This window comes from Chiloscyllium punctatum, chromosome 42, assembly GCF_047496795.1.
Source record: "Chiloscyllium punctatum isolate Juve2018m chromosome 42, sChiPun1.3, whole genome shotgun sequence".
NCBI classification, from domain to species: Eukaryota; Metazoa; Chordata; class Chondrichthyes; order Orectolobiformes; family Hemiscylliidae; genus Chiloscyllium; species Chiloscyllium punctatum.
The window spans coordinates 45785520-45809279 of record NC_092780.1 but is presented as its reverse complement, the minus strand read 5'-3'; the positions used below and the strand labels follow the sequence as shown (position 1 = coordinate 45809279).

Genomic DNA, 23760 nt, shown 5'->3' with positions numbered 1-23760 from the left:
GAATATTGAATGAATCAGGGCACTAGTTTGGTATGAGGGGTTATGACAGATTTTCATCCCTGTCTCAAACAGGTCAATTTACTAATTTTAATTATTTATTCCATCTAATTGCCAGGTTCTGCTAAAGATCTGATGAACACCCATTTCACAGATGGTCTGAATGAGCCCACAATTGCATACATCCTGCAGGGGGTGCTAAAGGCCTTGGTTTATATTCATAGAATGGGATATGTGCACAGGTAATATTACTGATAGCTCAGATTACAAAGCATGAAATAGAAATGCTGACGTTGGAAACACTTTCTAACAGCTGTATCCCATCCCTTAATGATTTTTAATATCTCTATCAAACAGCTCTTTCCTCTTCGTTATTCCAATAATACACTTTCCCCAGCCCTACCCCTCCCCACCTTCATTTCTGAAGTCTTTTTTCATATTTGTACTTCTGCCTGCCAAGCAACCTCTCTGTTGGAAACTATGGTGTACAAAACTATGAACCCTGTCCAACTGAATGCGTTGATTCTCTTTTACATCCCTACTTTTATGTTCTATACCTGTCTCTCAACCCTGTGTTTAACAGCATTTCGGGTTTTTTCACTTGAGGTTTTTTTTTAATGTCTTGTGAGCCTAAATTCACAGATCCCTCTGCTATCCCATTATCCCGCTGGTATTTCTCATTCTTCCGAGCATCAAACATTTCATATGCCTTCCATCATCCTTAGCTGAGAAGCCAGCCATTGTGATTTCCTTTCAAAATATCTGCCTTCATTACATTGGCATTTGCAGCACAGAAGTAGGCAACTGTGTCTATATTGTTCAGCAAAGATCTGACTACATCACTCCTGTTTTCCTATTCTTGGCCCATAGCCCTGGTGGCTATGGCAATATAGGCGAATATCTAAGAACAGCTTAAATGTTATGAGAGTTTCTGACTCAGCCACCTTTTCAGGCAGCATCCCAGATACCTACCACCCATTGGGTAAAAATCTTTCTCCTCAACTCTCTTACCTTCTATGTCTTACCTTAAATCCATAACCCTTGGTGTTGACCCCTTTGCTAATGAAAAAAAGTGCCTTCCTATACACCTTGTCCATGCCCCTCATAATCTTATACACCTCTATCAGATTCCCTGTCAATACAGGGAATCTGATAGGGAAGACAACCCCAGTTTATCCAATCTCTCCCCTACCTCAGATTCTCCAGACCAGGCTGCATTCTGCACCATCTCGACTGCAATCTATCCTTCATGCAGTGTGGTGACCAGAAGCACATGCTGTACTCCAGTTGCAGCCTAACCAGCTTTTTGTACAGTTCCAACATAATCACCTTGTTTTTTCGTTTTTATGCATTGGCTAATAAAGGCAAGTACTGGATAAGCTAGAGGAGGCTAGCTTATATCTCTCCATGCTTCAGGCTCACTGCCTTTATTCCTGATGAAGGGCTTTTGCCCGAAACGTCGATTTCGCTGCTCGTTGGATGCTGCCTGAACTGCTGTGCTCTTCCAGCAACACTAATCCAGTATTTGCTTTCCAGCATCTGCAGTCATTGTTTTTACCTAATAAAGGCAAGTATCCTATTGCCTTCATAGCCATCTTATCTACCTGCCTTCCTTCAGGGATCTTTGATTATGTACAGTCATGCTCCTCTGTTCTTCATTACTTTTCTAGGTTTAAGTCTATTTGCCACCCTGCCCACTTGACCAGTGTATTGATACCCTCTTGCCATTTACAGCTATGCTCCTCACTATTTATCAGCCTACTAATTTTCATGTCATTCACTAATGTCTTGATTACACCACCTACATTTAAATCTAAATCATTAATGTACATCACAAATAGCCACGGCCCTTGCGCAGGGTCCTGTGAAACACAGCTGGAAACAAATAGATGCAGATATAGTCTGGCCCTCTGAATTCCTTCTCATAACTTGCTGACTATTGAGATTTTTACACTCTATCATCATCAAAAGCTTACGTGAATCTCAGTGTCAACTTTTCTTTTGCTCATCACTCTCGATTTTGCTTTCTCATTCACATTCTGTTCCCAATTGCTTTTGTTGTAAAGCACCTCAGGACTGACTTATCAAAACTGTGGATAAATGCAAGTTCTTATTTTGTTGTCTGACATGGGCAGTGAGATTTGTCAGCTTGGGTGAATTAAAAGAATGGCAAAGCACACAATGTGAATTATTTAATTCCCATGATATTAATTTAGCAAATATAGTCTTCTCCCTTGCAGGGAGATGGTGAAATGCTAACCCACTACTAGCCATGGGACCTTCCCAAGTTTATCATAAACCAAAACAAAAAGTTATCATGGGCTTTCACATGTTCACTTCCCTGGAGGCTAGCATCACAGGGAATCTGGCTGATATATAGATTATCACGATGTTTCACAGCTACACCAAGCCTCAAGCTGTCAGTTAGTACAATATGCATATAATATCACACCCAATGTCTCAATGATCAACATCGCCAGTTTTTTTGGGGGGACGCTTTATCCTTCTCCCCTCTTGTTAGGGCTCTTAACTGTAACCATTTGGTCAACACATTTATTAAAAGGACCTTATGCTAAAAAGCTCATTTATGGAGACTTTTTAAGAAATCTATATTGTTGCAGGCAGTGTATTTATAATCCTTTTCTTCTCTGGCTGTAGATGACTTTAGTCAGGTTGAATTTATTGCTAGTCTGAATTTGCTTCTGCACAGTTGTTCAACGTAGTGATTATTTGTGTAACTCATGCAGTTTATTGCTAGGCTACTTCAGAGGAGACTGACTCAATGATGTAATGTGGGCCTGGAGATGTGTGAAGGATGAAAGCTTTTTGAATGGTGGGTTTCTTCCTCTGTGGAGAATTAAGAAACCAGTTACAGTAATCCCCTAAATTCTCGGTATTTGTTCATGTGCCAAAACACAGCTGTCTAGATTTATACAACTCATTCTGCTGAATTGGAATGGTTCCTCCATGTAGATGATTCATGTTAATTGTATCAGTTGAAGTTAGGTGAAGGATGTTAACTGAATGATCACTTGAGCATGTATGCTGTCTATTTACCCAGAGAGACAGAAGGGGACAATGAATTTGAATACCTCCCTGAGAATCTGCATCTGTGTCATTAGGCTCATCTGCCTGCCTCTGCTTTGTGGTTATGTTCGCAGTTAGGTGTTTCAGGCGAGAGAACACGTTTTCCGCCAGTAAACTTGAAGCCTTCCCAACCAGTTGGCACTACAGAGTTGCAGTGTAGCATCACCCCTCAAAATAAAATTTTAACTTTTAACTTTAATTTCCCCATGAGAATCTTTGTTATAGTCCCCCTTTAAGGGGCTGTTAACTATTTTGGGCAATTTTTTTTTAAATTTGAGTTTCAAAAGACTGTGGGCCACACAGTTATACCCAATTTAGGGGAGGCAATGGCCTTATTGCTGGACTGTTAATCCAGAGATCCAGGTAACGTTCTGTGGACCCAGGTTTGAATCCTGTCACGGCAGATGGTGGAATTTGAATTCAATAAATATCTGGAATTAAAGAATCCAATGATGACCATGTCAATTGTCAGAAAAATCCATTTGGTTCACTAGTGTCCTTTCGGGAATGAAACTGCCCTGATGAAGGGCTTTCGCCCGAAACGTCGATTTCGAAGCTACTTGGATGCTGCCTGAACTGCTGTGCTCTTCCAGCACCACTAATCCAGAATCTGGTTTCCAGCATCTGCAGTCATTGTTTTTACCTTGCCATCCATACCTGGTCTGACCTACATGTGACTCCAGATCCATGGCAATGTAGTTGACTCTAAACTGCCCTCTGGGCAATTAGGGATGGGCAAGCGACACCCTCCTCCCATGAGCAAGTAAATAATTTTGTAAAAATTGCTTGTAGGGCTTTTGTGGCACAGTGATAGTGTCCCTACCTCCGAGCTAGTAGGTCTGGGTTCAAGTGCCACCAACTCCAGAGGTGTGCCATAACATCTCTGAACAGTTTGGTTCAAAAATCTATATTCAACTGCCTGCTTGTGTTGTATGGTTATGTCGATACTTGCTGTATGTGCGTTCACAAGCATGCTTCAAACCTTCCACGATTGTTGGACACCACAGGGGCTGGAATGCAATATCTTTACTCAATGTTACATTTTAATTTAAACTGGGTAAGTCTAATTTGAACATCTTGTGTTGCCTCATTTCAGAGCTTTCATCTTTTAATTTGATTTTATTTTACTTTAAATTGGTTTCCAAGAGTACAAAGAAACGCTTCTGCCAGCTGGGTGGAGGCAGGAGATGAATACCTGGAAAGTTCACTGTAAATAAACCTGTCCTGAGTAAAGACTGGCTTTGGATTCTTCTTTCAATTGACTAACAGGAATATAACAAACAAGCTTTGTAATTACTGCATTACTAATCAAGTTGTTGAAGTAGATCATAATCCCCTTTGCTGATGACCATGTGCAGTTCTCGAAGGCTGCTATAGGAGGCAACGTCATTACTTTGGAGAGAATCCATGACGTTTGATATTCAGCTGCTCTTTCCCTCATTCCTCATCATAGTTTTAGCAACAACTATTGCTTCTAGTCTTTCACCAACATTTTCAGCTAACCTATTTTTAGCTGCAGGTGTGGGAATTGCTAGAAGTTATTGAGAATCTTTGAACTGTGTTGAAGATAGTTGCAGAAAGCAAGATTGCTTTTAAGTGCTCTGCTTGACTTGAGGCAGCTGCCCAGTAAAAAGCACCTAGCCTAATTACTTCAAACAAAAATGTTGTTTTATCTGACTATCTAATTGGAAGTAGTATACTCTGGAGTTTAAAGAGGTGGCAGGTTATTACACAACTTCATAAGTTTACTCTTCTGGGGTACATAATTGAGGCATCAGGATCAAATGACTCAGAGCTAAAAAGATTGTTAGATACATTCTGCACCATTGCAGTCCTGCAGGGAAGAACCCTGGTAGTGAAAAATCATTCCCCAAATCCACTTCCATAGCATCCTTCAGTCCAGTTCCACTTTATTCACTGTATTCATGAAGCTGTCATAGAGATGCACAGCATGGAAACAGAACCTTCAATCCAACTTGTCCATGCCAACCAGCTATCCCAATCTATTCTAGTCCCACCTGCCAGCACTTGGCCCATATCCCTCCAAACCCTTCCTATTCATATACCCATCCAGATGCCTTTTAAATGTTGCAGTTATACTAACCTGCACCACTTCCTCTGGCAGCTCATTCCATACATGTACCACCCTCAGCATGAAAAAGTTGCCCCTTAGGTCTCATATATATCTTTCCCCTCTCACCCTAAACCTATGCCCTCTAGTTCTGGACTCCCCGACCCCAGGGAAAAGATTTTGTCTATTTATCCTATCCATGCCCCTCATGATCTTATAAACCTCTATAAGGTCACTCCTCAGCCTCAGGAAAATAGCCCCAGCATGTTCAACCTCTCCCTATAGCTCAAATCATCCAACCCTGACAACATCCTTGTAAATGTTTTCTGAACCCTTTCAAGTTTCACAACATCTTTCCGATAAGGAGGCCAGAACTGCACTCAATATTTCAACAGTGGCCTAACCAATGTTCTGTACAGCCGCAACATGACCTCTCAACTCCTATACTCAATACTTTGACCAATAAAGGAAAGCATACCAAACACCGCCTTCACTATACTATCTTCCTGCGACTCCACTTTCAAGGAGCTATGAACCTGCACTCCAAGGTCTCTTTGTTCAGCAACACTTCCCAGGACCTTACCATTAAGTGTATAAGTCCTGCTAAGATTTGCTTTCCCAAAATGCAGCACCTCACATTTATCTGAATTAAACTCCATCTGCCACTTCTCAGCCCATTGGCCCATCTGGTCAAGATCCCGTTGTAATCTCTGGGAACCTTCTTCGCTGTCCGCTAAACCTCCAATTTTGGTGTCATCTGCAAACGTACTAACTGTACCTCTTATGCTCTCATCCAAATCATTTATATAAATGATGAAAAGTAGTGGACCCAGCACCGATTCTTGTGGCGCTCCCCTGGTCACAGGCCTCCAGTCTGAAAAACAACCCTCCACCACCACCCTCTGTCTTCTACCTTTGAGCTAGTTCTGTATCCAAATGGCTAGTTCTCCCTGTATTCCCTGAGATCTAACCTTGCTAATCAGTCTCCCATGGGGAAACTTGTCAAATGCCTTACTGAAGTCCATGTAGATCACATCTACCACTCTGTCCTCATCAATCCTCTTTGTTACTTCTTCAAAAAACTCAATCAAGTTTGTGAGACATGATTTCCCATGCACAAGCCATGTTGACTATCCCTAATCAGTCCTTGCCTTTCCAAGTACATGTACATCCTGTCCCTCAGGATTCCCTGCAACAACTTGCCCACCACCGAGGTCAGGCTTTAGTTCCCTGGCTTGTCCTTACCACCCTTCTTAAATAGTGGCACCATGTTAGCCAACCTCCAGTCTTCCAGCACCTCCCCTGTGACTATCGATGATACAAATATCTCAGCAAGAGGCCCAGCAATCACATCCCTAACTTCCCACAGAGTTCTCGGGTACACCTGATCAGGTTCTGGGGATTTATCCATTTTTATGCGTTTCAAGACGTCCAGCACTTCCTCCTCTGTAATATGGACATTTTTCAAGATGTCACCATCTATTTCCCTACATTCTATATCTTACATATCCTTTTCCACAGTAAACACAGATGCAAAGTACGAGTTTAATATCCCCCCCATTTCCTGCGGCTCCACACAAAGGTCACCTTGCTGATCTTTGAGGGCCCCTATTCGCTCCCTAGTTATCCTTAATGTATTTGTAAAAACCCTTTGGATTTTCCTTATCTCTATTTGCCAAAGCTATCTTGTGTCCCCTTTTTTGCCCTCCTAATTTCCCTCGTAAGTATACTCCTACTGCCTTTATTACTTTTCTAAGGATTCACTCGATATATTCTGTGTATACCTGACATATGCTTCCTTCTTTTTCTTTACCAAACCTTCAATTTCTTTAGTCATCCAGCATTCCCTATACTTACCAGCTTTTCCTTTCACCCTGACAGGAATATACTTTCTATGGACTATCATTATCTCATTTCTGAAGGCTTCCCATTTTCCAGCTGTCCACCTGCGAACATCTGCCTCCAATCAGCTTTTGAAAGTTCTTGCCTAATACCGTCAAAATTGGCCTTTCTCCAATTTAGAACTTCAACTTTTAGATCTGGTCTATCCTTTTCCATCATTGTTCCCCCACTGACACCTCAGTCACCTGCCCTGCCTTATTTCCGAATAGAAGGTCAAGTTTTGCACCTTCTCTAGTAGGTACATTCACATACTGAATCAGAAAATTTTCTTGTACACACTTAACAAATTCCTCTTCATCTAAACCCTTAACACTATGGCAGTCCCAGTCTCTGTTTGGAAAGTTAAAATCCCCTATCATAACCACCCTATTATTCTTACAGATAGCGGAGACCTCCTTACAAATTTGTTTCTCAATTTCCCTCTGACTAATAACGGCTGAATAATACAATCCCAATAAGGTGATCGTCCCTTTTGCTATTTCTCAGTTCCACCCAAATAACTTCCCTGGGTGTATTTTCGGGAATATCCTCCCTCAGCACAGCTGTAATGCTATCTCTTATCAAAACGCCACTCTCTTGTCTCCCTTTCTATCCTTCCTGTAACATTTGTATCCTGGAACATTAAGCTGCCAGTTCTGTCCATCCCTGAGTCATGTTTCTGTAATTGCTATGATATCCCAGTCACATGTTCCTAACCATGCCCTGTTAGGCCCCTTGCATTGAAATAAATGCAGTTTAATTTATCAGTCCTACCTTGTTGTCTGCTTTGTCCCTGGCTGTTTGACTCACTTCTGTTCTCAACTGTACCAGTCTCAGATTGATCTCTTTCCTCACTATCTCCCTGGGTTCTACCACCCCACCTTACTAGTTTAAATCCTCCCAAGCAGCTCTAGATTAGATTCCCTACAGTGTGGAAACAGGCTCTTCGCCCCAACCAGTCCACACCGACCCTCCGAAGAGTAACCCATCCAGACCCATTTCCCTCTGACTAATGCACCTCACACTATGGGCATTTTAGCATGGCCCATTCACCTAACCTGCACGTCTTTGGACTGTGGGAGGAAGCCAGAGCGCACAGACATGGGGAAAACGTGCAAACTCCACACAGTCTGAGGCTGGAATCAAACCTGGGACCCTGATGCTGTGAAGTAGCAGTGCTAACCTGTGAGCCACTGTGCTGCCATTCCACTGTGCCTAGCAAATCTCCCTGCAAGTATATTAGTCCCCTTCCAATTTAGGTGTAATCCATCCTTCTTGTACAGGTCACTTCTACCCCAAAAGAGCTTCCAATGATCCAAAAATGTGAATCCTTTTCCCATCCACCAGCTCCTCAGTCATGCATTCATCTGTGTCGAGACTGTGTTGCTGGAAAAGCACAACAGGTCAGGCAGCATCCGAGGATCCAACAACATAGGCAGCATCCGAGGATCAGGAGAATCGACGTTTCGGGCCAGAGCCCTTCATCAGGAATGAATTCCTGATGAAGAGCTCTGGCCTGAAATGTCGATTTTCCTGCTGCTCGCATGCTGCCTGACCTGCTGTGTTTTTCCAGTAACACACTCACGACTCTGATCTCCAGTATCTGCAGACCTCACTTTCTCCATGCATGCATCTGCTCTATCGTCCTGTTCCTGCCCTCACTAGCTCATAGCACCAGGAATAATCCAGATATTACTACTTTGGAGAACCTCCTTTTTAAATTCCTGCCTAACTCTCTGTAATCTCCCTTCAGAATCTCGAACCTTTTCCTATGTTGTTGGTTCCAATGTGGACTCTTGCTGGCCTCTCCCCCTTGAGAACATTCTGCACCCTCCACGTGGAGTGTGACCTGATGTTTTCTGGTAATCTGGATTTGATGTTACACCTTCCTCTTTATGATGAGTAGAATGACCATGACCCCATTTCCCCCATTAATTGGTTTGCTGACACAGGTTTTACATGTCCTAACTGATGATTATTCCTCAACAAACATCTGCTTGTTATCACATTGCTGTGCATAACTTGACTGCCATACTTCCTGAAATACAACTTAGCTAAAATTATTGATGTATATTGGGACATCTGAAGGTCATGAATGGTACTATAAAAATGCAAAGTCTTTTTTTCCTTACTATCCTTGTTCAAATGTTATGCAACCCTATTTGTACCACAATCCTATCCAAACATCCCCTCAAACCTTGCAAGGAATGTGATTTTGTAACTTAAGTTTCAGTTTTCTATTAGATCAAATTGCACTTTCTTAATACCCCAAGTGTAATGCCATGGAAAGAGATGAGGAGCACCTCCAACATTGACATTGTGAGCTGACTTTATTTAAAGTCAATCAGAATAGATATGTTACTTGATACACAAATATCTTCAAATGCAATTGTACCCCTGTAAAGATTTCAGAGGTCAACGCTTCTGGTCTGTACAACATCAAAAACAACAGGAACTTGTGCTTAAATAGCACATTTAACATTCTGAACTTCACTGCACTGTGCAGAAGGTAACAAGGTTAGGTTTAAGAGGCAGGATTTGGAAAGTTATTTTTTGGTTAAGCTTTATGATGGCATGGTGGCTCAGTGGTTAGCACTACTGCCTTAAAACGCCAGGGACCTGGGTTCGATCCCAGCCTCTGGCAACTGTCTGTGTGAAATTTGCACATTCTCCCCATGTCTGCCTGGGTTTCCTCTGGATGCTCAGGTTTCCTCCCACAATCCAAAAGATGTGCAGGTCAGATGATTTGGCCATGCTAAATTGCCCATCGTGTTAGTCACCGGTAAATATAGGGCAGGGTAATGGGTCTGGGTGGGTTACTCTTTGGAGGGTCGGTATGGACTTGTTAGGCCGAAGGGCCTGTTTCCATACTGTAGGGAATCTAATCTAATCTAAAAAGCTAACTCAACCTTTTAAAATCATGGATGGAATTTGCGATGCAGTAGATCTTTGAATCTAACCACTACTACTCCATGGCTCTGTGACTTTCTCCCCTTTAAATATTTATCTAATTCCCTTTTGAGATTAATCATTGAATTTGCTACCATCACCTTTACAGGCAGCACATTGTAGTTAAAATAACTTGATATCAAAAAATTGCTTCTCATCTCATATCTGGCTCCTTTGCTAATCGTTTTAGTTCTAATCTGTAGCCATCTCTTCTTTTGCCAGGGAAAAACACTTTTTGTTTTGTTAATTCAAATCTTACATCATTTTGAATACCTTGTTAAATATCCCTTTAATCTTCTCTGCTCAAGGGAGAACCAAGCCATGAATAGTTATTGGGTAATTGCAGCACAGAGAAGGCCTTTTGACCCCATTTGATTTGTGCTAACTATCTATGATGCAATCCAATAAGTCAATTTCCCAACCGTCTCCCTGTAGCCACTAAGTTAATTTTACTTGAGTTCCCATTTCAAATTACTATAGAAATTATTGATGCTGACCATTTCTGCCACTTCTGATTTGATACTTGCTGTGTTTGGGGAAAAAAATGTTATTTGCATCTTCCCTGAATCACAAGGCAAATATTTTAAGTATTTCTCCCCTGGTTCTTGTGTAAACTGTTTTCCCTTGTCTGTCTTATTTATACTTAACCATAATCTTGTACATCTCTATGAAATCTCCCCATAATTTCCTTTACTCCAAGGAGAAAGCCCCCAGCTTCTCCAACTTCCTTGTCAATAGAATCCCTCATCTCTGGAAGCATTCCAGTGAATCATCTCTGCACTGTCTCAGGTTTTTCACATACTCCCTTAGTGTGGCAGTTGGATCTGGACTCAATGTCTAGTTGTGGTCTCATGGAGATTTCTCAACATTGTGTATTTGTCCAAGGTCCCATGTGCTTTGCTCATTCACTTCCTACTCCTTTTGACATATCCTGCCACCTCCAAATATTTATGTAAATGCAGCAGGCCCCTTTCTTAAAACTGTCCTACTTACTCTTTATTAGCTCTTTATTCCTTGTGCCAAAATGCCTGATCTCAAACATCTGTATTGAACTCAATCTGCACTTTCATCTGTTCTGTTAGCCCCTCTGTGACTCACTGTGCCCTTCTTTTAAATTAGTATCATATTTGTCACTCCCAATCCATTGGCATTTTCACGCATCTCCACCCCCAACTTCCTGTCACAACCTGGGATGCAATTCGTTTGGACCAGGCAATTTATCCACTAAACACTTCACCCTATCTGTTACCACCTCCCAATTCTGTGTCAACTGATATTATGTCAGATTTCTTTCCCTTATTAAAGACTGATAGTGCTCAAGTCTTCTAACTTTGCCCTGTGTCTCTAAGCAGGTATCACCATCTTTGTCCCTTAAAAGTCTCAGTCTGCTTCTTTCTATCTGCTTTCTACTCACGTGCTCGTAGAAGATATGTGAGCTTCGTTTTATTTTAACGACCATTTTAACTTCATTATCTTTCTTTCTGTTTTCCTAATTTCCCCATTCCACAATTGTAAATGGCCTGATTCTTTCTTGAAAAATTCTGCTTAGGTGCAGCACATCCATTATATTCTCCAGTCCTTTTGTCCTTTATAGACCTCTCTTTATTTCTGTACCTTTTGCCATTTTTGGCATTCCTGCATCTAAAATAGTTTCCTCCTTGAAAACTGTCCATTATTGTATTGCAACTTTTCCTGTTAATACTTTGAATAATTTTACCCTGCCCTAGATTCCCCATTGGAGTTGACTCTTCCAGCTTTGACATGCTGCTTTAGATTGTTCTTTGCTTTTCTCCAGTGCTAATCAAAGATTTATTATAAAACATTTACCCCAGTGCTTTCCCCACATACTTTTGGTCTAATGCATTTCCCAGCTCCAGTTGTGTTTGTTTATTTTATTTTATTTTATTTATTTATTTATGCTTAGTTGGACCTATTTAAGAAGGGAGGCAGAGAGAAAAACCAGGAAATCTGGACCAGTCAGCCTGATGTCAATAGTGGGGAAAATGCTGGAATGCATTACCATGTATCTTAAGAAGAAGCTGCACATTTGGAAAATAGTGGCAGGATCAGACAGAGTCAGCATGGATTTATGAAAGGAAAATAATGCTGGACAAGTCTGCTTGATTTTTTTTTAAGTCCATGAGTTGGAGGCAGTGGATGTGGTTTATTTGGACTTTCGGAAGGCTTTTGACAAAGTCCCACAGAATAGATTAATGTGTAAAATTGGTATATGGTTCTGGGGGTAGTGTATTGACTTGGATAGAAAACTGGTCAGTCAGGAAACAGTATGAATAAATAGGTCTTTTTCTAAATGGTACACAGTAACTGGTGGGTTCCACAGAGATCAGTGGTATGACCCAGCTATTCACAATTCAATAATTTTTGGATGCAGGAGCTAAACGTACTATCTCCAAATTTACAGACAACACAAAGCTCGAAGGGAGAATGAGCTGTGAGAAGAATTCTTAAATGCTTCAGTATGATTTGGATGAATTGAGTGAGTGGGTAAATGCATAGCAGATGAAATATAGTGTGGGTAAATGTGAGGTTATACACTTCAGTAGTAAAAACAAGTAGGCAGATTATTATCTGAATGGTGATAGATTGGGAGAGGGGAATGTGCAATGAGACCTGGGTATCCCACATACACCACTCTGTGGAGGTAAGCATGCTGGTGCAGCAGGGAGAAATGTAGTCATATCGTATGTTGGCTTTCAAAATGAGTGGGTTCAATACAGGAGCAAGGATATCTTGCTGCAGCTATGTAGGGCTTGGTGAGACCACTCTGGGGATATTGCGCAGTTTTGGCCTACTTACTTGAGGAACACGGTTCCTGCTACAGAGGGAATGCAGCAAAGGTTCCTGGGTTGGTGGGACTGACATATGAGATGTTAAATCACTTCAGATTGTATTTGCTGGAGTTGAGAAGATTGAGGGGGATCTCATAGAAACCTATTAAATTATAACAAGACTAAACTGGGAGAGTCCAGAACCTGGGGTCACAGTCCTAAATGGTTTATCCCGTATCCTTCGACTGAGGTGAAATTTCTTTACCCAGAGCAGGGGGAACCAGTGAAATCCACTACGACCGTAAGCTGTTGAGGCCAAACCATTGTATGATTTCACGAAGGTTTTGAATATAGCACTTTGGATCTAAAGGAATCAAAGGATATTGGATAAAAGCAGGAACACATTACTGAGTAGGATGATCAACCATGATCGTAATGAATGACAGAACAAAACTGATGGGCCAAATGACTAACTGTTTCCTGTTTTCTATGTTGAAAGTCTAAATTATCTTGAACATATTTTGGCTTGCCACCTCTTGCGTATCCTCCTCTGCACATCTACCCCACCTCCAATCTCTTATTCTCACATTAAATTGATCTATGTATACATAAAGTCCTTTCACATATCTGTGTATTTCTATCACAAAATATTTGAAGATCCATCGGCATATTCCCAGTAACATGTTCATCCCATTTTTTCTGCTAAGCACAAGTTAAGAGTTGTGTCTTTGCCCCTCCCAGCCATTATCATCTCCTTCCAACACAACAGTGATGGAATTGAAGCTGAGCTGTAATCAACCATGATTGGCAAACAGGTGAAGGCAGCTTGAATTGCATACTCCTCCTCCTTGTTCTTCTATCTTTCCAATGTGCTTGCTCAGCTTCCCAACTACTGCTGTACACTCTGGGTCTCGGAAATTGTTGCCTCTTGAAATTAAACACTTTAGTTACTGTTTATTTCACCATGCTGTAAATAGATTAAAGTAACAACCTAATTTCCTTCCTTTCAGGAGTGTTCAAGCAAGTCACATTCTGATATCATCAGATGGACAAGTTTATCTATCAGGACTCCGCAGCATTTTCAGTATGATCAGCCATGGGCAACGACTACGGGTGATCCATGACTTCCCGAAATACAGTGTTAAAATATTACCATGGCTAAGTCCTGAGCTGCTGCAACAGGTAGGTCCACGTATCCTAGAGCCAAACTCTCTATAACAGATTGACACTGACCGGGAGCTCTGATACATCATGGTATAGCATGATGATCCCGGATATGTGCATTATAATGGAGATCTATGACTGGTATAGAGGAGGTGCAGCTTGCCTGGTTCTCAAAAATTTGCTGTCATTGGTCTCTTTTCCCACTCCATCAAAATGCCCATCCAAAATACCTTCTTTAACCAAAGATTGGGAATCATAATGCACGTCCCCCTCCATCCTCCTCACAATATGAAGGCTCTCACAAGCAACTGCTGACCTTTGAATTATTTTTGGCTGTGAGATTCTCCACCCAACAGAAAGTCATACCTATTAGTCAGGCTGAATAACAGGAGCACCACTTCTAGAAAAGATTGCATGTTTTGGAATCAAAATTGGAAATGCATTCTGTCCACAGCTATCTGCCAACCCCCTCCTTGCCTCCAATCCTGTTCAACAAAGGTATCCTTGGGATTCCTGTCCAGATTCCAGGATAGATGGTGTTTACCACCCTGTTGCTTTAATAGACAGATCCATTGCTATTGGCAATCGATGTCCCTTTGTGGTCACCGTGCAGCAGTAGGATCACTTTCCATTTGATAAGGGCCTGGAGGCTGGGGTGGGCTCAAAATGTAGGGATGAGGAGGTCACATTTTTGTGTGGATGAAATGGCTGCTTATATACTGTTGGCTTGGTAATCTCAATTTAGCCTTCTGGTAGACTCAACCAGAATCCAGAGGCTTCCTGCCTCTATTCCTGATGAAGGGCTTTTACCCAGAACGTAGATTTTCCTGCTCCTTGGATGCTGCCTGACCTGCTGTGCTTTTCCAGCAGCACTCTGATCTCAACTCAACCAGAATCTATATTTTCCTTGCAACTAATTTTGAGATAGCTAGGAATCAAGCTCTATTTATGTGGCAAATTTTCATTTGAAAGCTTAATACCGTGTTATAATATTTACAGCTGACAACTAACATAACCTTTTGTTCCTTCCTGTAGAATCTGCAGGGTTATGATGCCAAATCCGATATTTACAGTCTGGGAATAACTGCTTGCGAGTTAGCTAATGGACATGTTCCCTTCAAAAATATGCCTGCAACTCAGGTATGAGTGTTGCAACTTTTATTTTTGGAAACTGGAAGCAGGAATGGGCTATTTGGCTTTTTGAGCCTGCTTCTTCATTCAGTATGGTAAAAACAAGGACTGCAGATGCTGGAAACCAGAGTCTAGATTAGAGTGGTGCTGGAAAGGCACAGCAGGTCAGGCAGCATCCGAGGAGCAGAAAAATCGATGTTCCGGGCAAAAGCCCTTCATCAGAAATAGAGGCAGAATGCCTGCAGGCTTTTGCCCAAAACATCGATTTTCCTGCTCCTCGGACGCTGCCTGAACTGCTGTGCTTTTCCAGCACCACTCTAATCTTCATTCAGTATGACCATGGCTGCTCCTCTGTCTCATTGCCATTTTCCTGCTTTCTCCCCTTACACCTTGATGCCTTTAAGATCTAAACATAGGTCCATGTCTTGAATATATTCAGTGACTTGGCCTCCATAGTCTTATGTGGTAGAGACTTCCACAGGTTCACTACTCTTTGTGTAAAGAAATGTTTTCTCATCTCAGTTTTAAATGACCTATCCAGTATCCTGAGACTGTCCCTGCTGTTTCTGTCTCCCCAAACAGGGAAGACATCACCTTTGTATTTAGTCTGTTCAACCCTGTTAGAATTCGTGCTTAATTGTACCATTGTCAGCACAGACTACAGCATGAAGTTAGTGTGTCACAGAGATTTGGTAATGTAGTGTTTAACAGATTATGGACAAAGAAAAAGGGGGATTTAATTGACAGCTTGAGAATTGTTGGGTGTTTGTCTCACATTTAGTTTCATTCAATCACAGAGTACTCGTATCTTTCCTTTAAAGTTTATAAAATAAAACTTAACCTGCACAACCAAAACATTCTTCATGTGGTTAAAGGACTTTTGTTTTAACTCCGCTTTTGATGTGGAAACTAATCTAAAATTTGAAGTAACTGTAATTGTTAAAAATTCAATTCTAAATGATACTTTAAGTGAGCTGACTGCCCTAAAGTGAGCTACTGGATAAACCTGTCACTCTCCTTTTGAGTGAGTCCAGTCAATGGTGTTATTGCTGTTACTCTTCTGAATGCCACTGGACATCAGATATTATTATCTGGTTAAGAGAGCACATCTGTGCTGTGAGGCCACGAGTGGTCTGTGCAGCTAACTGCAAAAGGATGGCAGGAAGTTAAAGCTCCTTCATTCAACTTTGTAAGGGGTAGAGGAGAAGTAGGATAAAAAGAATGTCAGGCACAAATGAAGTGAAAGGAACTTCACTACATGAATTTAATTCTGAAAGAAAGTGACAGAACAGTCCCCTTTCCGCCTTCCGCAAAGACCGTTCCCTCCGTGACTACCTGGTCAGGTCCACGCCCCCCCACAACCCACCCTCCCATTCTGGCACTTTCCCCTGCCACCGCAGGAACTGTAAAACCTGTGCCCACACCTCCTCCCTCACCTCTATCCAAGGCCCTAAAGGAGCCTTCCACATCCATCAAAGTTTCACCTGCACATCCACCAATATCATTTATTGTATCCGTTGCTCCCGATGCGGTCTCCTCTACATTGGGGAGACTGGGCGCCTCCTAGCAGAGCGCTTTAGGGAACATCTCCGAGACACCCGCACCAATCAACCAAACCGCCCCGTGGCCCAACATTTCAACTCCCCCTCCCACTCTGCCGAGGACATGGAGGTCCTGGGCCTCCTTCACCGCCGCTCCCTCACCACCAGACGCCTGGAGGAAGAACGCCTCATCTTCCGCCTCGGAACACTTCAACCCCAGGGCATCAATGTGGACTTCAACAGCTTCCTCATCTCCCCTTCCCCCACCTCATCCTAGTTTCAAGCTTCCAGCTCAGTTACTGTCTCCTTGACTTGTCCTACCTGCCTATCTTCTTTTCCACCTATCCACTCCACCCTTTCCTCCTTGACCTATCACCTTCATCTCCTTCCCCACTCACCCATTGTACTCTATGCTACTCTCTCCCCACCCCCACCCTCCTCTAGCTTATCTCTCCATGCTTCAGGCTCACTGCCTTTATTCCTGATAAAGGGCTTTTGCCCGAAACGTTGATTTCGCTGCTCGTTGGATGCTGCCTGAACTGCTGTGCTCTTCCAGCACCACTAATCCAGTCCCTGTCAAATGGCAACTGATAGAGAAGTATTGCAAGAGGTGATTTTGTGCGAAAGCAGATTCCAGTCAGATCTATTCTTGTTGTTAGCTCCTGTGTCCATGCAGCTGATAAACCTGATTACACTTTCAATCAAAACCAACTAATGGGTGAGAGCAAATTTGAGTTGAGAAGATATTCAGGCAGGTAGGCAGAAGAAATATTTGCTAGTTGATAGTTTTTAATTAGCAGCTGGACCAATAGCAATGATAGGATCCAGAACAAGGCACATGTATAAAAGCTAAACACTGTGGATGCTGGACATCTGAAACAAACACACAATGCTGAATAAACACAGCAGTTCAGGCAGCATCTATGAAGAAATAAATAAAGGTAACATTGTAAGTCCAGTATCTGTATAGTTTGCAGGATGCAGAAAATCTTGGATCACGAAAGGAGTACTTGTGTTGCTGATGCAGGGCAATGCTAAGGCCATTGTTACAGTGGCCTGTTACAGTACCCTGTAACATACAAGGAAGAAAACTGTTCTGGAGGACACAGACCAGGACTTACAAAGGGAAATGGAGAACCATTTCATGAAAATCATAGTGTCTGCATTTTTTTCAACCATTTGTATTTCACAACATCGATTATGAGGACAAAAGCAATTGGAGTTGAATTATAATCACTAATTTACGAAGCTGTGGACAAAAGATTGATTCAATTGGGAGTACTGTTGATCAAAAGATCATATAAGAAGAAAGTTGTATGAGCGAAACTGTCTCGGGGCAGGTAAACGGTACTAAAAGCATTGGCAAATCAATGATTATTTGCCAACTGGAAACTGAGATATTGTAATGAGCTGAGGGACATAGATGGTGACGTGCATCGGAAGGGTTTAGCATGCTGAGGCAGAGAAAGAGGAAACAGCTCTGAAATTACAGATAGAGCGAGATAATATGTAAATACACAGAGCAGAGGCAGCTACAGGTTAATCCAGTGGGAAAGATGATGAACATGTAGCCTAACTTGGAGGTGGATACTCAGTTGATTGTAAGCATTCGGCACCAGAAAGAGGTCATTCAGTCTTGGAAGTAGGGTACTGTTTTTTTTGGGGGGGGGGGGGGAGCTATGGTTTAGGATAGATATGTGTTCTGAGACTTAGATCTGCATACTGATATGAATTCAGGGGCTACAGCAGATGAAATGTGGGATAGAATAGAATCCTAGAATGGAATAGAATCCCTACAGTGCAGAAACAGGCCCTTCGGCCCATCAATTCCACACTGACAGTGTCCACCCAGACTCAGCCCTTTTTCCTCTCCCATTAGCATTTCCCATGGCTAATCCACCTTGCCTGCACATCTTTGGACTGTCGGGGGGAAGCCAGAGCACCCAGAGCAAGCCCACTCAAGCATGGAGAATGTGCAAATTCCACACACTCACCGAGGCTGGAATCGAACCCAGGTTCCGGTGCTTGAAAAGTTATGAAAATTTATAAGGAGAGGGATGAGATTTTTCTAGACTTCAGACAGATTCCCAAACTATTCTCCATTTAATTCTTCCAGTTATCTTTTGCTTTGCTTCGCATGGCCAGAATTTGGTGTAACTTTTATTCAACCTGATCCAGTTCACTTCTCCTGCTGACTGGCTGCTGTGAACACTACCAGACCAGCCTCAGTCATTGGCTGATCAGTGCATGCTGGATTCAGAGTCCCTCCTATCCCAATATCTTCAGATTAATAGCGGTGTATTGATGAGAGTTGCATATTTTAATTGTTGATAAGGCAGAGCAGTTAGATATTTTCTTCAGCTAGAACAAGGGAAGGCAAAGTAAGAATAAGCACCTACTGGAAATGACAATGCAAAACATGATGCTTACATGTCTATTGTTGAGACAGCTTCTCTGATCTGTTGTGAAAGAACCACTGTAAATGTCATTTTAAGCATAGATAAGTCATGGAATTTTAGTTCGTTAAAAATGCAGGAAATCTGAATACGACACCAAGCAACACAATCATAGATGTACAGCACTGAAACAGACCCTTCGGTCCAACTTGTCCATGCCGACCAGATATCCGAAACTAATAGAGTCCCATTTGACAGCACCCGGCCCATATCCCTCTAAACCTTTTCTATTCATATACCCATCCAGATGCCTTTTAAATGATGTAATGTACCAGCCTCCACCACTTCCTCTGGCAGCTCATTCCATACTCTCACCACCCTCTGCGTGAAAATGTTGCCCCTTAGGTCCCTTTAAATTTTTCCTCTTACCCTAAGCCCTCTAGTTTTGGATTCTCCCATCCCAGGGGAAAAAACATAGAGATATTACATCAGATGGCCAAAAGATTCATTAAAGGAGCTTCTACAATTCATCTTTTTTTTAGATTAGATTAGATTAGATTACTTAGTGTGGAAACAGGCCCTTCGGCCCAACAAGTCCACACCGCCCCGCCGAAGCGCAACCCACCCATACCCCTTACCTAACACTACGGGTAATTTAGTATGGCCAATTCACCTGACCTGCACATCTTTGGACTGTGGGAGGAAACCGGAGCACCCGGAGGAAACCCACGCAGACACGGGGAGAATGTGCAAACTCCACACAGTCAGTCGCCTGAGGTGGGAATTGAACCCAGGTCTCTGGCGCTGTGAGGCAGCAGTGCTAACCACTGTGCCACCGTGCCGCCCATCTTAAAGGAGGAAAGTGATGTGAGGATGGAATTCCAAAATATGGGGCCTGGACAGCTGAAGACACAGCTATCAATTTTGGAGAGATTGCAATTGAGAATGAATAAGAGGCCAATATTAAAGAAATAGAGTAGTCTTAGTGATGCCATGAATATGAGGTCAGAAACGTATCTGCTAATTAAATGTGACACTAAAGTTGTGAAAGTACTGCTTTACTCTCAGAATGTTGCCAAAACTACATATTTTTGACTAGGAACTTGAGTGTCAGTCTTTTGGTTAAATAATCTGATAATTTTGCAACAGTGGAGCAATCCAGCCAGGTAGTGCTGCAGTAGAGTAGCTCATCACCATGCACTTAAATTATAACCTATGCCTTCAAATGATGGTCTCAAGGTGCAACGTGTAGAAGAAAAATAGAATGGGACCAAGGATTAATCCTTGGGGAGCACTAAAGGTAATGAAGCAAAAGCATAGAAACCTTTGCATGTGATTCTCTGGCTACAGTTAGATAAGAATGGAAGTAGGTGAGAACAGTCACTCCCAGCTGGAAGACCCTGAAGAGAGGAATGGTATAGTCAACTCTGTCAAAGGCTGCAGACAGTTCAAGAAGAATCACCCCCTGGAAAGTTTACCATTGTCACAGTCACACAGGATGTCATTTGTGACTGTTGCCATTGTTTATTGAACATCCTTTTTTCAGCCAGTTAGAAAGCAGGCCTACTCGACCTGGTATTGTGCAACAATGAAGACTATTTAATGATCTGAGACAAGATGCCAGTAAGTAGCAGTGACTATAATATGATTGAATTTTACATTCAGTTTGAGAAAGGGAGCAGTGGGTCCAAGACATTGTGGAAATGTTTAAGTAAGAGCAAGGGCAAGAAAGCAGAATTTGCTGAAGTGAATTGGCAAATTATGTTAATACAGTTGCAGTGCCAGAGATTTAAGAGGATATTTCAGATTTCACAGAATTGTAAGGGATGAACCCTCTGACTGTGATTAACCAAAATGGTCAAAGAAATAATCAAACTTAATAAATATGCAAAGATTAGTGGCAGGTCAGAAGGTTGAATAAAATATTTTTAAAAAACAAGGAATGACCAGTAACTTTGCAATCCAGACAACATTCTGGTAAATCTCCTCTGCACCCTCTCCGTGCTACCACATCCTTCCTATACTGTAGACAATACTATAGCTGTAACCTTTTGTATAGTTCCCACATAACCTCCCTGCTCTTAAACTCTATTCCTCACCTAATAAAGGCAAGTGTACCATAATCTTCCACAACCACTTTATCTGCCTGTCCTGCTATCTTAAGTGACATGCACATCATGATCCCTCTTATCCTCAGTGCTTCTCATGGTCCTTACATTCATTATAAGATATGCAAACAGAATGAGGCCATTTGGCTCATAGTCTGCTCCCCCATTCAAACCTGGGTGACATGTTTCTCAACTCCATTCTTCTGCCTTCTCCCTGTAACCCTTGATCCCCTTACTAATCAAGAACCTATCTATCTTTGTCTTGGCCTTCATTCTGCTGCAATGAATTCCACAGATTAATCACCCAGTGGCTGAAGAAATTCCTCCTCATCTCAGTTCTAAAGGGTCACCCTTCACTCGGAGGCTGTGCCCTCTGGTTTCCTAGTCCCTCCTACTATTGGAAACACCTTTTCCATATCCAATCTGCCTGGACATCTCGGTATTCTGTAAGTTTCAATAAGATCCCCCCGATCCTTCTAAACTTCAATGAGTACAGATTCAGAGTCCTCAACTGCTCCTAATTTGACAAGCCCATCATCCCTGGGATCATTCTTGTAAACCAGCTCTGATCCCCTCCAAAGCCAGCAAATCCTTTCTTAGATACAAGGCCTAAAACTGTTTACAACATTCCAATTGCAGTCTGACCAGAACTTCGAACAGTCTCAACAGTATAACTCTGCTCTTATATTCTAGCCCTCTTGAAATTAATGCTAAAATTGAATTTGCCTTCCTTACTGCCAACTAAACCTGCTTGTTAACCTTAGGAGAATCATGAACTAAGATTCCTAAATCTCTTTCTGCTTCAGATTTCCAAAGCCTTTCCCCATTTAGAAAATGTCTATTCTTCCTACCAAAGTGCATAACCACATACTTTCTCACATTGTGTTCCATCTGCCACTTTGTCCACTCTTAAAGCCTGTCCAAACCCTTCTGCAGCATCATCGCTTCCTTAATGTCACCTGACCCTCCATCTATTTTTGTGTCATCTGCAAATTGAGCAACAATGCCTTCAGTTCCTTCATCCATATCATTAATGTATAATGTGAATAGTTGTCACAACACTGACCCCTGCGTAACTCCATTAATCACCGCCTGCCATTCCGAAAGAGATCCTTTTATTTCTCCTCTCTGCTTTCTGTCAGCCAGCCAATCCTCTATACTTGCCAGTATCTTTCCCTCAAAACCATTGACTTTTGTCCTATTTAGCAGCCTCTGTTCAGCGCCTTGTCAATGGCCTTCTGGAAAACCAAATAAGTTACACCCACTGGCTCTCCTTTATCTAACTTGCTCATTACCTCCTCAAAGAAGTCGAACAGATTTGTCAGGTGTGTCATGCCCTTGATGAAAGCATACTGACTCCACCTTATTTTACCATGCACTTCCAAGTACACCACTATCTTATCCTTAAAAATGGATTCTAGAATTTACCTATGACCAAAATCAGGCTAATGAGCCTGTACTATTTTTCTGTCTCCCTCCCTTCTCAAACAGAAACTGGCCAGAGTTGATTGGAAGAGAAGCATATTAGGAACGACAGCAGAGTAGCAACAGCCAGAGTTTCTGGGGTAATTTGGGAGACACCGCAGAAATTCATCCCAAGGATGAAGAAATATACTAAGGGGAGGATGAGGCAACCATGGCTGACCAGGGAAGTCAGGTATAGGTAAAAGAAAAAGCATATGATGTGGAGAAAATTAGTGGGAAGCCAAAGGATTGGGAAGGATTTAAAGGCCAGCAGAGAATAACTAAAAAAGTAAAAAGTGGGGAGAAGCTGTAGTGTGTAACTAAATTAGCTAGTAACATAAAAGAAGATTGCAAGAGTTTTTGTTAGGTATTGGTTAGGAAGAGAGAGCAGAAGTGGACACTAGACATTGGGTGTTACATTAACCATCTTCCAGTTCTCTTGAACCCTCCCTCACTCCACTAATTGCAGAAAGATCACTATCAATGCCTCTACAATCTCTTCAGCTGTCTCCTTCAGAACCCAGAAGTTCTGGTATGTTGCTGATGCCTTCCACTGTGAAAACTGATGCAAGGTACCTATTCAGTTTCTCCGCCATTTCTTTGTTCCCCATTGCTATTTCTCCAGCCACATTTTCCAGTGGTCCAATGTCCACTTTTGCCTCTCTCTTACCTCTTCAATATTTTAAAAAAAGCTCTTGCAACCTTTTATATTACCAGCTAGCTTAATCATACATTTCATTTTCTCCCCACTTATTACTTTTATCAGCTATCCTCTGCCAAATTTCCTTGGGGATCCCATGGATTCTTAACTTTATCAGTTCCAGTAGGTGAAACCTTATCAAAAGCCTTGCTGAAGTCCAAATAGACCACATCAAAAGCGTAGGTAACTGGTTGCCTCTTAAAAAAAATTCAATCAAGTCGGTCAGATATGACATCCCCTTAACAAAACCATGCTGACTGTTCTTGATTAACCCCCGCCTCTCCAAATGCAGATTAACTCTGGCCCTTAGAATTACTTTCCCACCACTGAGGTTAGACTGATCAACCTGTAGTTTCCTAGTTTATCCCTTGCTCCCTTCTTGAATAACACCACCGCATTGGCTGTCCTCTGGCACCTTTCTTGTGGCCAGAGAGGTACATTTTAGCAAGTGCCCTTCTATTTCCTCCTTGTCTCACTCAACA

The 23760-nt window shown here is 42.1% G+C and overlaps 1 protein-coding gene across 4 annotated transcripts in view; it reads left to right on the top strand.

Annotated features, from left to right (window-relative positions):
* The window catches only part of strada (STE20 related adaptor alpha), a 131293-nt gene that overhangs the window by 94588 nt on the left and 12945 nt on the right, over positions 1 to 23760 (top strand). For all 4 annotated transcript variants that reach the window (XM_072561908.1, XM_072561910.1, XM_072561907.1 and 1 more), the window contains 3 exons: positions 116 to 239; positions 13785 to 13956; positions 14974 to 15078. In XM_072561908.1, the coding sequence (XP_072418009.1) occupies positions 116 to 239; positions 13785 to 13956; positions 14974 to 15078 (401 nt within the window). The remainder of the gene's footprint in view (positions 1 to 115; positions 240 to 13784; positions 13957 to 14973; positions 15079 to 23760) is intronic.